The 14,545-nt window shown below is 39.0% G+C and overlaps 1 protein-coding gene across 4 annotated transcripts in view; it reads left to right on the top strand.

The window, feature by feature from the left end:
• GIGYF2 (GRB10 interacting GYF protein 2) overlaps nt 1-14,545 on the top strand; it is a 175,081-nt gene that overhangs the window by 129,301 nt on the left and 31,235 nt on the right. For all 4 annotated transcript variants that reach the window (XM_039469653.2, XM_003936725.4, XM_074398847.1 and 1 more), the window contains one exon: nt 1,197-1,355. In XM_039469653.2, coding sequence (XP_039325587.2) covers nt 1,197-1,355 — 159 coding nt within the window. The remainder of the gene's footprint in view (nt 1-1,196; nt 1,356-14,545) is intronic.

The raw sequence follows: 14,545 nt of genomic DNA, 5'->3' as shown, positions 1-14,545 counted from the left end.
TTTTTTTTTTTTTTTTTTTTTGGAGGCAGTTTTGCTCTGTCGCCCAGGTTGGAGGTGTCTATCATTTGTACTTGTTTTATAACCCTCCTTTTGACATTAACGAATTATGTCATCTTTCCGTGTCAAATGTATATCTAAAAATTTACATTATAAAAATTTACATGATTTGCTAGCTATATAAAATTTCACTTTATAAGTAATTAGTAAGTTAATCAGTTCCCTGTTGTTGGACATGTGCGTTGTTTCCAGTTCGTCACTGTTAGATAAGTGTTTGAATGAAAGTGTTGTAGATAAGTGTTGTTGCTGTCTTTGCTTAAGGATTTATAACCAGGGAAGTGTAGCATTTTTAATGTTTTTTGGTCTTTTTGTGTGTGTGTGTGAGGGGAGTTCACTTTTAATGTGCTTGGCTCATTTTCCACTGGCCTTTTCCTAGACTCCAGTTGAAAGACTCCACACCCTTAATAGCCCCATGGTCTAGCCTTTACCACTTGTTTCCTACTTGTTGGCCCCAAGAGGTGTTCTCTGAAAAACAAAAAAAGATCCATGCTGAGATGTAATTAGAACTACTGTTAATTCTTAGAATCACACCATACCGTAGCATATAGAGGCTCCAAGGAATATTGCAGTAAAGAAGTATGTTTAATTCTGTATTGCTCAGTTTTCTATGAGTCATCTCAAAAATGGGTCCTCTTTGTGTGTAATACTTAATAGTATTGGTGAGATTTTTGATCTTCAAAACATGTTCTGGGACACATGGCTTTTACTCAGTACTTCTGACTGGGAGAACTTATCTTACCCAAAATTGTTGGTGGCTGTGTCGATTTTCCCTCATGATGCCTTAAGTTCCCAGTTGATTAAAATACAGGGATTAAAGATACTGGTAGAGAAACCGAAGGTTTAAGTCTAATGTAGCTCTTTCTAGGGTTAATCAGTAAATTATTAGTTAATATAGAAACCAGGATAGACTTACAGTGTGTTGTAATTTAACTACTAATACTCTAAATTCAGTTTTCTTTTTATTGTAATGTGTTCTATTCCCCAACTTACATGTATAATTGTTACTCCGGATCCTGATTATATACTTCTATATTTACTTTTTAATGGATCCTTAGCAGCACATAGCCTGTTCAAATATGACATAGTAAATTGATTGATAGACCTGAGTCCCTCCCACACCCTCCATCTTTTGTCCTTAGGAAGAGGCTCTGCGTCGCCAGCGGGAACAAGAAATTGCATTAAGGCGACAGCAAGAAGAAGAAGAAAGACAGCAGCAAGAAGAAGCTCTTAGAAGACTGGAAGAGAGGAGAAGAGAAGAGGAAGAAAGGCGGAAGCAGGAAGAACTGTTACGCAAACAGGTGACCAGATGGTTTTCTCTTCTAATTGTTCCTTTGAAGCTGAGAATCAGTGATTTAGAAAATACTAGGACATTAAGATACCCTATGTAAAATTTTTTCAGGTTGCTAAAAATTACCAAAAGAAACCTAACTGGCTGTTATTACTTCTGTCTAAATTTCTTCAAATGAAAACCTATTTTCTCGAGGAAAAATAAAAATTTGTCTTATCTTTCTGGTTTTTGCTTAGCTATGTAGTGGAAATGTTGTAAAATAAGTCTTTTGTTTTTTTTAAGCCAGTTTGGAAATTAAAATAAGCAGAATAGTGCAACATAAATCACCCAACAATAATTTCTGACATAACAATTTTTGTGTATGGTGTGAGGTGAGGCTCTGATATCATTCTGCCTATGGATATCTAGTTTTCCCATCACCATTTATTCAAGAGACTGTTCTTTCCCCATTGTGTGTTTTTGGCATCTGTATCAATGAGTGTTAATGTGCGGATTTATTTCTGGGCCTTATAGTCTCTTTTTGCCTTTTTTTTTTTTTTCTTAAATCAAGAGCCTCACTCTGTTGCCCTGGCTGGAGTGCAATGGCGCAATCTTGGCTGTGCAGCCTTTGCCTCCCCAGCTCAAGCAATTCTTGTGTCTCAGCCTCCTGGGACTACAGGCATGTGTCGCCACATCCGGCTAATTTTTTTGTATTTTTAGTAGAGACGGAGTTTTGCCACATTGGCCAGGCTGGTCTCAACTCCTGGCCTCAGGTGCTTTGCCTGCCTCAGCCTCCCAAAAGTGCTGGGATTACAGGTGTGTCTTTTTGATTTTTTGACTCTATTCTTTGAAACATGTAATTTTTTCATTTTGGTCATGTCCGATTTATCATTTAATTAAATTAATTAATTTATCTACTTATTTTAAGACGAACTGTTAAGATGAAGTCTCACTCTGTTGCCCAGGCTGGAGTACAGTGGTGCCGTCTTGGCTCACTGCAGCCGCTGCCTCCCAGGTTTAGGTAATTCTTCCGCCTCAGCCTCCCAAGTAGTTGGGACTACAGGCCTGCGCTGCCATGCCCGGCTAATTTTTGTATTTTTGATAGAGAGGGGGTTTTGCCATATTGGCCAGGCTAGTCTTGAATTCCTGACCTCAGATGATCGCCCACCTTGGCCTCCCAAAGTGCTGAGCTACAGGTATAATTCCTCTCACCTGGCTAATAATGTCCAATTTATTTATTTATTTATTTATTTTTACAAGTTGTATGCTTTTAGCTCTTTCAAGTTTACATTCTTTATATTCTCAGTACATGATCTTTGTTAGGTAAATGTTGTGTGTACTTTCCTCCAGGCTATAGCTTGTCTATTTATTTTCCTAGGGGCATCTTTTGATAAGCAGAGATTTTTAAGTTTGATGAAATCCTGTTAAATTTGTCTTTTATTATTAGTGGGGTTTTTTTTTCCCCCTCTCTGTATAAGAAATATTTGCCCATGTACAGATTATTAAAATATCTCCTGTTTTTTTTTTTTTTTAAGCTTTGTAGTTTAGGTTTTACAAATAGTTTGAAATATTTTTTTCTGTATGATGTGAGGTATGGGTTGTTCCAGTGCCAGTTTTCACAGTCTTTACTTTTTCTATTGAATTTTTGATGCTTTTGTCAAAGTCAATTGTAAAACTATGGTTTATTTTTTTTTAATGGACTCTTCCCTTCTGTTCCACTGGTAAGTTTGCCTGCCGTTAAATGAGTACGCACTTATTTGATTACTATTATAGCTTTGTAGTAACAAAATCAGTATGTCTTCCAGCTTTGCTTTTTTATTCAAGACTGCTTCACTAAGATCTTTTGCCTTCCCATTAAAATTTAAAATTATCGAGTAGTTCGGGGGTCCCGCGGATCTGTCTCTTGCTTCAACAGTGTTTGGATGGAACAGATCCTGGGGACTCTTTCTTCCAGCCTCTGACCAACCACCCTCCAGTTTCCTCTCCACTTGCAACCACCGGGACCATCGTCTTGGTCATCTCCTGCTTCTGGGAACCTGCTAACATCATTTTTGTGGTTAGCTCATTTTTGCCAACCAACCATGAGCTCCCAGATTCGTCAGAATTATTTCACAGACATGGAGGCAGCCGTCAACCACCTGGTCAGTGTGTACCTGCAGGCCTCCTACACGTACCTCTCTCTGGGCTACTATTTTGGCCACGATGATGTGGCTCTGGAAGGCGTGAACCATTTCTTCCGTGAATTGGCCAAGGAGAAGCACGAGGGCTACGAGCGTTTCCTGAAGATGCAAAACCAGCGTGGTGGCCGCGCTCTCTTTCAGGACATCAAGAAGCCGCGCTCTCTTTCAGGACATCAAGAAGCCGGCTCAAGATGAATGGGGTAAAATCCTGGACGCCATGAAGCCGCCATGGCCCTGGAGAAAAGTCTGAACCAGGCCCTTTTGGATCTTCATGCCCTGGGTTCTGCCCTCACGGACCCCCATCTCTGTGACTTCCTGGAGAGCCACTTCCTAGATGAGGAAGTGAAAATCATCAAGAAAAATGGGTGACCACCTGACCAACCTCCACAGGCTGGCCGGCCCAGAGGCTGGGCTGAGCGAGTATCTCTTTGAAAGGCTCACTCTCAAGCACAACTAAGAGCCTGCTGAGCCCAGCAACTTACGAAGGGCCTTTACAAAATAACAGGCCTTCTGCCTAAGCCTCTCCCTCCAGTTACCAGGCAGCTTTCTAACTACCCTAACAAGCCTTGGACCAAATGGAAATAAAGCTATTTGAAGCAAAAAAAAAAAAAAAAAATTTTTTTCTAAATTATCTTCTTAATCTCTATATAAGTAAAAGCCTACTGTGATTATGATTTGGATTGTGTGGAATCTATAAATTGAGGAGAATTTGCATTTTAAGATGTATTGAGTCTTCCAGGCAATGAACATGGTATATCTTTCCATTTATTTATGTTTTCCTCGTTTTTTTTTTTTCTCAGTATCATTTTGTTTTCATTATTTGGGTTATGTATATCTTTAAAATTTTGTGGGTTTTTTTGCTATTATAAATGGAATTTTATAAGTTTATTTTTCATTTCTATATAGAAATGTAATTGATTTTCATATACTGATCTTATATCCTGAGGCCTTGTAAATCTCAGCTTACTACCTCTAATAGTATTTTGTTGATTCCTTAGGATTTCTATGGAATCTTATTGATAAATAGGAACCGTTTTAATTCTTCCTTTTCATCCTTGGAAAGAAATGATTAAAATGGATAATGGACAGCCTTATTTCCAGTATTAGGGAGAAAATGTCCAGTATTTCACTATGAAATATGTTGATAGTTTTTCATAAGTATCTGTTATCCAACTGAAGAAGGTTCTTTCAACTCCTAGTTTACTGAAAGGTTTTCTATGAATAGATATTGAGGTTGTAAAATGCTTTATCTGCATTGATTGATGATCATTAGTTTTCTCATTCTGTTCCTATGGTGAATTATACTATTAATAACTGAATTTTGAAGGTTAAGCCAACTTTGTGTTCATGGATTACTACCCTACTTTTGTTAAGGATATTTGCATCTGTGTTCATGAGGAAGAGATAGGTCTATAGTTTTCTTTCTCTTCTCTTTTCTTTCTTTTTTTTTTTTTTTTTAAGATGGTCTCACCCTGTGATCCAGGCTGCAGTGCCATGGCACAGTCTCAGCTCACTACAGCCTTGACCTCCCATACTCAGTCAAGCCTCCCACCTCAGCTGCCTTAGTAGCTTGGGCCTCAGGCACATGCCACCATGCCTGGCTCATTTTTTAAATTTTTTGTAGAGATACGGGTTCTTGCTGTGTTTCCTAGGCTGATCTTGAATTCCTGGGCTCAAGCAGTCCTGTCTTGGCCCCGCAAAGTGGTGGGATTACAGGAGTGAGCCGCCATGCCTGATCTATAATTTTCTTACAATGCTTTTGTTCCATTTTGGTGTCAGGTTTATGCTGGCCTGTTAAATTGAAATGTGATACTTTTTATTGTGTTCTGAAAAAGTTTGTATAAGATTGTATAAGATTAGAATTATTTCCAAAGTTTGTATAAGAATGGAATTATTTCTTCATTGAATACAGCCCATTTTATTGTGCTTCACTTTCTTGTGCTTTGCATGTATTTTATTTTTTACAAATTGAAGGGCTTGTGGCAGCCCTGCATTTAGCAAGTCTGTTGGCCACAGCATGTGCTCACTTTGTGTCCCATTTTGGTAATTCTTGTAATGTTTCAGATTTTTTTTACTATTATATCTGTTATAAGTGATATAATAGTAAAAAAAGTAATGTATTAAAAACTGTGACATGTAATTAAAGTGATCTGTGACAAGTGATTTTTGATGTCACTATTGAAATTGTGGAGTACTGTCACTTGTACCCACATAATACAGCAAACTTAATCCATACCTGTTGTGGATGCTCTGACTACTCTATTGACTGGCTGTTCCCTGTTTCTCTTCCTCTCCTTGGACCTCCCTATTCACTGAGACACAACATTATTGAAATTAGGCCAGTTAATAACTCTACAATGGCCACTAAGAGTTCAAGTGAAAGGAAGAGTTACGTGTCTCTCACTGTAAACTGAATGCTAGAAATGATTAAGCTTAGTGAGGATGTCAGAAGCTGATGACATAGGCCAAAGGCCAGGCACCCCGCCATGCCAGTTAGCTAAGTTGTAAATGCAAGGGAAACGTTCTTGAAGGAAATTAACAGTGCTACTCCAGTGAACACGTGAATGGCAAGAAAGCCAAACAGCCTTATTGCTGATATGGAGATAATTTTAGTGGTCCAAATAGATGATCACATCAGCTGTAATGTTCCCTTAAGCCGAAGCCTAATCCAGAACAAGCCCTTAAAACTCTCTTCATGACCAAAACACCAAAAGCATTGGCAACAAAAGCCAAAATAGACCACTGGAACCTAATCAGACTCCACAGCTTCTGCACGGCAAAAGAAAGAGTCATTAGAGTGAATCGGCAACCAACAGAATGGGAAAAAAATTTTGCAGTTTACCCATCTGACTTACAAAGAACTAAAACAGATTTACAAGAAAAAAACAAGCCCATTCAAAAGTGGGCAAAGGATATGAACAGATACTTTACAAAAGAAGACATACATGAGGCCAACAAACATATGAAAAAATGCTCATCATCACTGGTCATCAGAGAAATGCAAATCAAAACTACATTGAGATACCATCTCATGCCAGTTAGAATGGTTATCATTAAAAAACCTGGAGACAGCAGATGCTGGAGAGGATGTGGAGAAATAGGAACACTTTTAAACTGTTGGTGGGAGTGTAAATTAGTTCAACCATTGTGGAAGACAGTGTGGCGATTTCTCAAGGACCTAGAAATAGAAATTCCATTTGACCCAGCAATCCCATTACTGGGTATATAGCCAAAGAATTATAAATCGTTCTACTATAAGGACACGTGCACACGAATGTTCATTGCAGCACTGTTTACAATAGCAAAGACCTGGAACCAACCCAGATGCCCATTGATGATAGACTGGACAGGGAAAACGTGGCACATATACACCATGGAATATTTTGCAGCCATCAAAAACGATGAGTTCCTGTCCTTTGTAGGGACATTGATAAACCTGGAAACCATCATTCTTAGCAAACTGACACAAGAGCAGAAAATCAAACACCATGTGTACTCACTCATAGGTGGGTGTTACACAATGAGAACACATGGTCACAGGGAGGGGAGCACTACACACTGGGGTCTGTTGGGGGGAAATAGGGGAGGGACAGTGTGGGGTGGGGAGTTGAGGAGAGATAGCATGGGGAGAAATGCCAGATATAGGTGAAGTGGAGGAAGGCAGCAAATCACACTGCCACGTGTGTACCTATGCAACAATCTTGCATGTTCTTCACATGTACCCCAAAACCTAAAATGCAATAAAATTTAAAAAAAAACTCTCTTCAATTCTGTGAAAGCTGAGAGAGGTGACAAAGCTGAAGAAGAAAAGTTTGAAGCTAGCTGGTGACTTTAAGTTGAAGCCAGTGCTCATTTGCCATTCTGAAAATCTTAGGGCCCTTAAGAATTATACTAAATCTACTCTGCCTGTGCTGTATACATGAAAGAGCAAAGTCTGGATGATAGCACATCAGTTTACAGTGTGGTATACTGAATATTTTAAACCCACTGTTGAGACCTACTGCTCCTTTCAGAATATTACTGCTCATTGACAATGCACCTAGTCATCCAAGAGCTTTGATGGAGATGTACAAGGAGGTTAATGTTGTTTTCATCCCTGCCAACACAGCATTTATTCTGCAGCATATGGATCAAGGATTAATTTTGATGTTCAGGTATCATTATTTAAGAAATACACTTGATAATGCTCTGGGTACTATGGGTACCTCTGATGGATATGGGCAAACTAAATTGAAAACCTTCTGGAAAGGATTCACCATTCCAGATGCCATTGAAGAACATTAGTGATTCATGAGAGGAGGTCAAAATGTCCACATTAACAGGAGTTTGGAAAAAGTTGATTCCCACCGTCATCGATGACTGCGAGGGGTTCAAGACTTCAGTGGAGAAAGTAACTGCAGATGTGGTGGAAATAACAAGAGAACCAGAATCAGAAGTAGAGTCTAAAGATGTGACTGAATTGCTATAATCTCATGGTAAAATGTGAATGTGCAAAGAAAGTGGTTTCTTAAAATGGAATCTACACCTGGCGAATATGCTGTGAGCATTGTTGAAATGACAAAAAAGGATTTAGAATATTACATAAACTTAGTTGACAGTGGCAGGGTTTGAGATGTTGACTCCAATTTTGAAAGTAGTTCTACTCTAGATAAAATCCTATCAAACAGCATCACATACTTCAGAGAAATCTTTCATAGAAATTAGAGTCAATGCAGTCAGTGCAGCAAAAGTCAATCAATCGATGCAGCAAACTTCACTGATATATTATTTTAAGAAATTGTTGCAGCTATCCCAACCACCACCCTGATCAGTCAGCAGCCATCAACATCGAGGCAAGACCATCCACCAGCAGAAAGAATATGACTCTGAAAACTCAGATGATCGTTGCATTTTTTAAGCAACAGATTTTCAATGTGGGTCAAACAGCTTTCTAATAAAAGAAGCTATCAACTAGGACTTTCATAGCTAGAGAAGAGAAGTGAGTGCCTGGCTTCAAATCCTGAAAGGACAGGCTGACTCTCTTGTTAGGGGCTAATGCAGCTGGTGACTAAGTTGAATCCAGTGCTCATCTACCATTCTGAAAATCCTAGGACCCTTAGGATTTTCAAGGTATAGACATTGTTTTATTAGACATAATGCTGTTGAACACCTAATATGGTATAAACATAACTTTTATATGTACCAGGAAACCATAAGTTTCATATGACTTGCTTTATGGCAGTCTTCATTTTATTGCAGCGGCCTGGTACTGAACCCGCAGTATCATGGAGGCACACCTGTATTTGATAGAGTTCACCATTGAGACCATCTGAGCCTGGTGTTTTCTTTGTGGAGAGATTTTTTATAAAGTTCCGTTTCTTTGAGTTATGTGGCTAATCAGATTGTTTTGTCTTGTTTTGTCAGTGTTTGTAATCTATGTCCTTTTAACAAAGCTGTCAAATTCATTCATTGTTTTGAATGAATGGCACAAATTTATTCATTGTTACTCTTTTTATGTTTGTTTGGTCTGTAACAATAGTCCTCCTTTTATTCTGCATGTTGGTAGTTTGTGTTCTGTTTATCAGTCTTTTGAAAGATTGAACAAAGAACCAACTTTTGGCTTTGTACTTATTTATCTTTTTATTGATTCCTGCCATACTTAACAGTTATTTTCTGTCTTCTACTTTGAGTTGATTTTTCTTGTCTTTTTCTAGTTTCTTAAGACAAAAATTTAGATAAAAAATTTTAAATCTTCTTTCTAATAAATTCATGTAAAGCAATACATTTCTCTCTGAGCACTTCTTTAATTACATGTCACAGTTTTTAATATGTTACATTTTTATTATTTAGTTTAAAGCACTTTTAAATTTTTCTTGTAATTTTCATTTTGGCTTATGAGTTAAGAATGGGTTATTTAATTTTCAAGTATTTGGAACCTGCCTTTTCTTTTTCATTTTCTTTTTCTTTCTTTTTTTTTTTTTTTTTTTTTGAGACAGAGTCTCACTCTGTCACCCAGGCTGGAGTGCAGTAGTATGGTCACAGCTCACTGTAGCCTTTACCTGCCTAGGCTCAGGTGATCCTCTCACCTCGGCCTCCTGAGTAGGTGGTACCACAGGTATGTGCCACCACACCTGGCTAATTTTTGTATTTTTTATAGACATGGGATTTCACCATGTTGCCAGGATGGTCTTGAACTCCTGGGTTCAAGCAGTCAGCCCACTTTGGCCTCCCAAAGTGCTGGGATTATAGGCATGAACCATGGTGCCTAGCCCCTTACTTACATTTAGTTCTAACTTAATTACGTTGTAATCAGAGAACATAATCTGTAGGATCCCAATTTTTAAAAATTTATTGACCTTTTTTTTTTTTTGGTTCTGTATATGGTCTGTCACTGTGAGTTATTTTACATGCATTTGTGGGATTTTTTTTTTTTTTTTGCCCAGGTCTCACTCTGTTGCCCACAGTGAAGTGCAGTGATGTGATCATAGCTCACTGCAGCCTGGAACTTCTTGGTTGAAGCTGTCTCTAGAGTAGCTGCAACTACAAGCATGTACCACCATGCATCATCACTAATTAAAAAAAAAAAATTTATAGAGTCAGGGTCTTGGCTGGTCCAATGGTAGTGGGTTATCAGAACTTATTAACATGAATAGTGTCACTGAAGTTAGTATACAAACCCCCCCTGCTACATTTGACTTTTTTTATAAAAGGAAAAAAAATTCAAAATATGTAGAGTATATAGAGATGGGTTCTTGCTATATTGCCCCGGCTGGTCTTGAATTCCTGGCCTCAAACAGTCCTCCTGCCTTGGCCTCCCAAAGTGCTAGGATTACTGGCAGGAGCTACCACACCTGGCCTCCTACATTTGAAAAGAATATATATTTCTCAATTATTGAGTGTACTGTTTCATGAATGACAATTAGGTCAGGGTGGTTGATAGCATCAGTATTTTATATCGTTACTTATTTTTTACCTAGTTGTTATATTGATTCCTGAGAGAAATGCTAATATTTTTTTAATTTAGCCATGCATTTGCATCTTAAGAAACCAGATGCTAAAATCTGAAACTACAGTTTTTGATTTGTTCATTTCTCCCTTTAGATGTTAGTATTTGCTCTTGTGTTTTGAGGCTCTGTTATTATTTGCATATACAGTTATATATAGTTCTGTCTTCTTGGTGAAGCTTTTATTGTTATGAAATGTTCCTGTTTACCTCTGATTGTATTTCTTGTCTTAAAGTCTATTAAATTGATGTTAAGGCTGCCTTAACATCATTCTAGTTGTCTTTGGTGTTTTCATGGTATATATTTTTCCCTTACTCCATTTTTGTGTATATCTGATTATTTTTATAATTTTAAAAAAAATGTATAATGAACATTCTGAATGGTAGGTTATGAGATTATACATTCTGGTTTGTCCCTTTAAAGAGAGAGTTTAGTTCTGTCTGGCATCTACCTTGGTGAATTCAGTCTTCAACATTGTGCCCCACTCATGGTAGAGCAGCAGAAATCTCTAATCTCTGCTGAGTTCTTCCAGCTGCTCCTTTTGGCTTATCCTGAGGTCTACACCAGCCAAGGATTTCAGCAGATTTGGGGGCTCCTCTCTTTTCTGGTTCCCTTCCTTTTGATGATCCCCTTCCAAATTTTCCTCCTAATTGTTTTTCTATCCCAGAACTCTCTCTTTTGACATCAGAATTGCTAGTAATGCTTTGAGCCCTTTGCTGGTGAATGGGGGAGTGCCCTTAGGTGAAATATAAATAAAAATCCTACTTTTTGTTTGTTTGTTTGTTTTGGGATGGAGTCTCACTTTGTTGCCAGGCCAAAGTGCAGTGGCTCGATCTCGGCTCACTGCAACCTCCGCCTCCCGAGTTCAAGTGATTCTTCTGCCTCAGCCTCTCAGGTAGCTGGGATTACAGGCACACGCCAACATGCCCAGCTAATTTTTTGTATTTTTAGTAGAGATGGGGTTTCACCATGTTGGCCAGAATGGTCTCTATCTCTTGACTTTGTGATTCGCCCGCCTCAGCCTTCCAAAGTGCCTGGGATTACAGGCACGAGCCACTGTGCCTGGTCACATGTATTTTTTTAAAGGTATGCTTTTTTGATTCATAGACGGTTGGTGGGGAGGGAAGGTAGACTCTTCTTTGATTTCTCTAGTGTTTGTTTGTTTGTTTGTTTGTTTTTATTGACAGCATCTCACTCTGTTGGCCAGGCTGGAGTACAGTGGTATGATCATCACTCACTACAGCCTTGAACTCCTGGGCTCAGGTGATCCTCCTGTCTCAGCCTCTCAAGTATCTGGGACTACAGGCACATGCCCCATACATAGCTAATTTCTACTTTATTTTTTTGGAGACAGGGATCTCACTGTATTGCCCAGTCTGGTCTCAAATTCCTAGCCTCATGTGATCCCCTTGCCTCTGCTTCCTTAGTAGGTGGGATTACAGGCAGAAGCCACTGGGCCTGGCTCAGTATACCTGTTCTTTTTTTTATTTTTAGTTCTTTCGTATTTTGTTCAGCTTTTATAATCATATGTGGGACAGATGGTCCAACCATGGTACTCTGTCATTACAAGAAACTAGAACCCCCAAATCATTTTATTTTAATGTTAAAGAACATAGATTTTTTTTTTATTGGTAGATTTTATTTTTAGAAGAGTGTTAGACTTTCAGAGAAACTGGGAATATAATACACAGAGCTTTCATATTTCCCCTTGCTTACAGTTTCCCCTGCTATTAATATCTTACATGAGTATGATACATTTGTTACAACTAATAAACCAATACTGATCCATTATTATTAAACATCCATTGTTTATTGAGATTTTTAAAGATTTTCCCTAATGTCCTTTTTCTGTTCCAGGATTCCATTCAGAATATCGTATTAGCTGGGCACAGTGGCTCTCATTTGTAATCCCCACGACTCAGGAGGCTGAGACAGGAGAATCACTTGAGGCCAGGAGTTCGAGAACATTCTGAGCAACGTAGTGAGACCCTGTCTCTACAAAAAAATAATAATGATAATAACTTGTAAAAAAAGAGAATATCATATTGCATTTAGCTGTCATGTCTCTTTAGGCCCTTCTTGGCTACGACAGTTTCTTAAGTCTTGTTTTTGATGACTTCGTCAGTTTTAAGAAATACTGACAGTTTTTAAGAAATAATATTATAGGGTACCCCTTGATTGGAATTTATCTGAAGTTTTTCTCATTAATAAACCGGATTATGGGTATTTGGGAGGAAGATCACAGAGGCAAAGTGGCCTTTTCACCACATCAAATCAAGAGGTACATACTGCCAACGTGGTTCGGGACTGCTGATGTAGACCTCGATCACTTGGCTGAAGTAGCATTTGTCAGGTTTCTCCACTGTAAGTCACTTTCCCCCTTAATGCTGTAAGTAGTACTGCAAGTCAGTACGATACTGACTCTTTGGAAGTCACTCTGTGCAGTCCACACTTAAGAATGTAGAGTTTTGCTTGCTTTTGCCTGCATTCTAAATTGAATTTTCTTTTCAGAAACCTGAATTCTATTAGAGATAGATAGCTTCCAAGTTAGATTATGCGTTGATTCATTCTTTGGTTTATTCATTTAACAGTTAACATGTTTAGTTAATGTACTATATGCCACTTATTGTGCTTGTTTTCTGGTGGAGTATAAGACAATTAGGAAATTGCTTCTGTCCTCAAGAAGCACAGCCTATGTATGTGATGAATATACAAGAAGTAAGCATCATCATTAGGACACTTTCAGCTCCAGAATCAAAATACCCACCTAAGATGGCTTAAATAATAAATGATATTGTTGCCTTACACTTTAAGAGGTCTGCCCATTAGCCTGTTATACCTTGCTTCAGTGAATGGCATTAAGGATTTACGACCTTTGCATACTCCTTCTCTACCATTTCCTGCTGTGTTGACTTTTGAGTTCAGATATTTTACGTCATGGTTAAGAGTTTTGGATATCACACTGTGTGCAACCTGTATCCAAATAGGAAATGGTCTTTCTCTCATGCTTTCTTCCTTTTATCTGGGAAGAATTTCTTCCTTAGAGGTCTCCCCGTAGACATCTCTTTGACCCCAGTTGTATCACTTGGCTACCCCCTAGTTACACTGGAAGCTTAAAAGCAAAATCTGACATTTTAAACCTCTAACATGGCAGGAGGCTTTGTCTGCAAGGAAGAAGCCTGACAAAGGTAGTAGTTGTTGGATACGTAGAAACAGTAGCTGCCACAGGTGAACTAGAAGCAAATAGATAAAGACAGGGTATAGTTGACCTTAATCAAAAGGCAAAGGTAAAGTCTACCTCCTGAAGGCTGGGTGAGTCTCTGAATAGTTGACTTCCGTCTGACGTCTGACCGAAGACCGACGTTTTAGAGCAGGCGTCCCCAAACTACGGCCCCGCAGGCTGCATGCGGCCCCCTGAGGCCATTTATCCGCCCCCCACACCCACGGCACTTCAGGAAGGGGCACCTCTTTCACTGGTGGTCAGTGAGAGGAGCACAGTATGTGGCGGCTCTCCAACGGTCTGAGGGACAGTGAACTGACCCCCTGTGTAAAAAGTTTGGGGATGCCTGTTTTAGAGTATGAAGTAGAGGAATGTGATATGGATAAGACAAAGCATTACAGGCACAGCAGGCAGACTGAAAAGGTGAAGGGAATTTCTTAACAGTGAAGTGAGTTTTGGAGGGCACAATGGAATGCTTTTGAGGGAAGGAAGCAGAAGGAAAATGAGCCCAGGTGAGGGCAAAGGTAGTAGATGGTAGAGGATTGATTGAGGAAAGATGTTCTGAAGGGCCCATGGCCCACAAGGGGCAAGAGCCAGGGATGGAATTCAGTGGTCTTGGAAAGTAGCTTTGGTTTCAGAACTGGCTGATGCTGTCATGGCAGTCAGCGTCGTTATAGGATGTTGGTAGCTCTTAGCACTCAGCACCCTGAAAGGCTTGCTTACCTGAAATGTTGGAGCAGTGTTTCCAGGAGACTTGCCTGCAGTTGATGGTGAGCTGCTTTGAGATTAGGGCTTTTACCACACATGTTTAAAGTGGCAGTCCTTTAATAAAAAATTC

Source organism: Saimiri boliviensis, chromosome 5, assembly GCF_048565385.1.
Source record: "Saimiri boliviensis isolate mSaiBol1 chromosome 5, mSaiBol1.pri, whole genome shotgun sequence".
In the NCBI taxonomy this organism is placed as follows: Eukaryota; Metazoa; Chordata; class Mammalia; order Primates; family Cebidae; genus Saimiri; species Saimiri boliviensis.
Note: the sequence above shows the minus strand (reverse complement) of the source record. Positions and strands in the feature narration are given on the sequence as shown.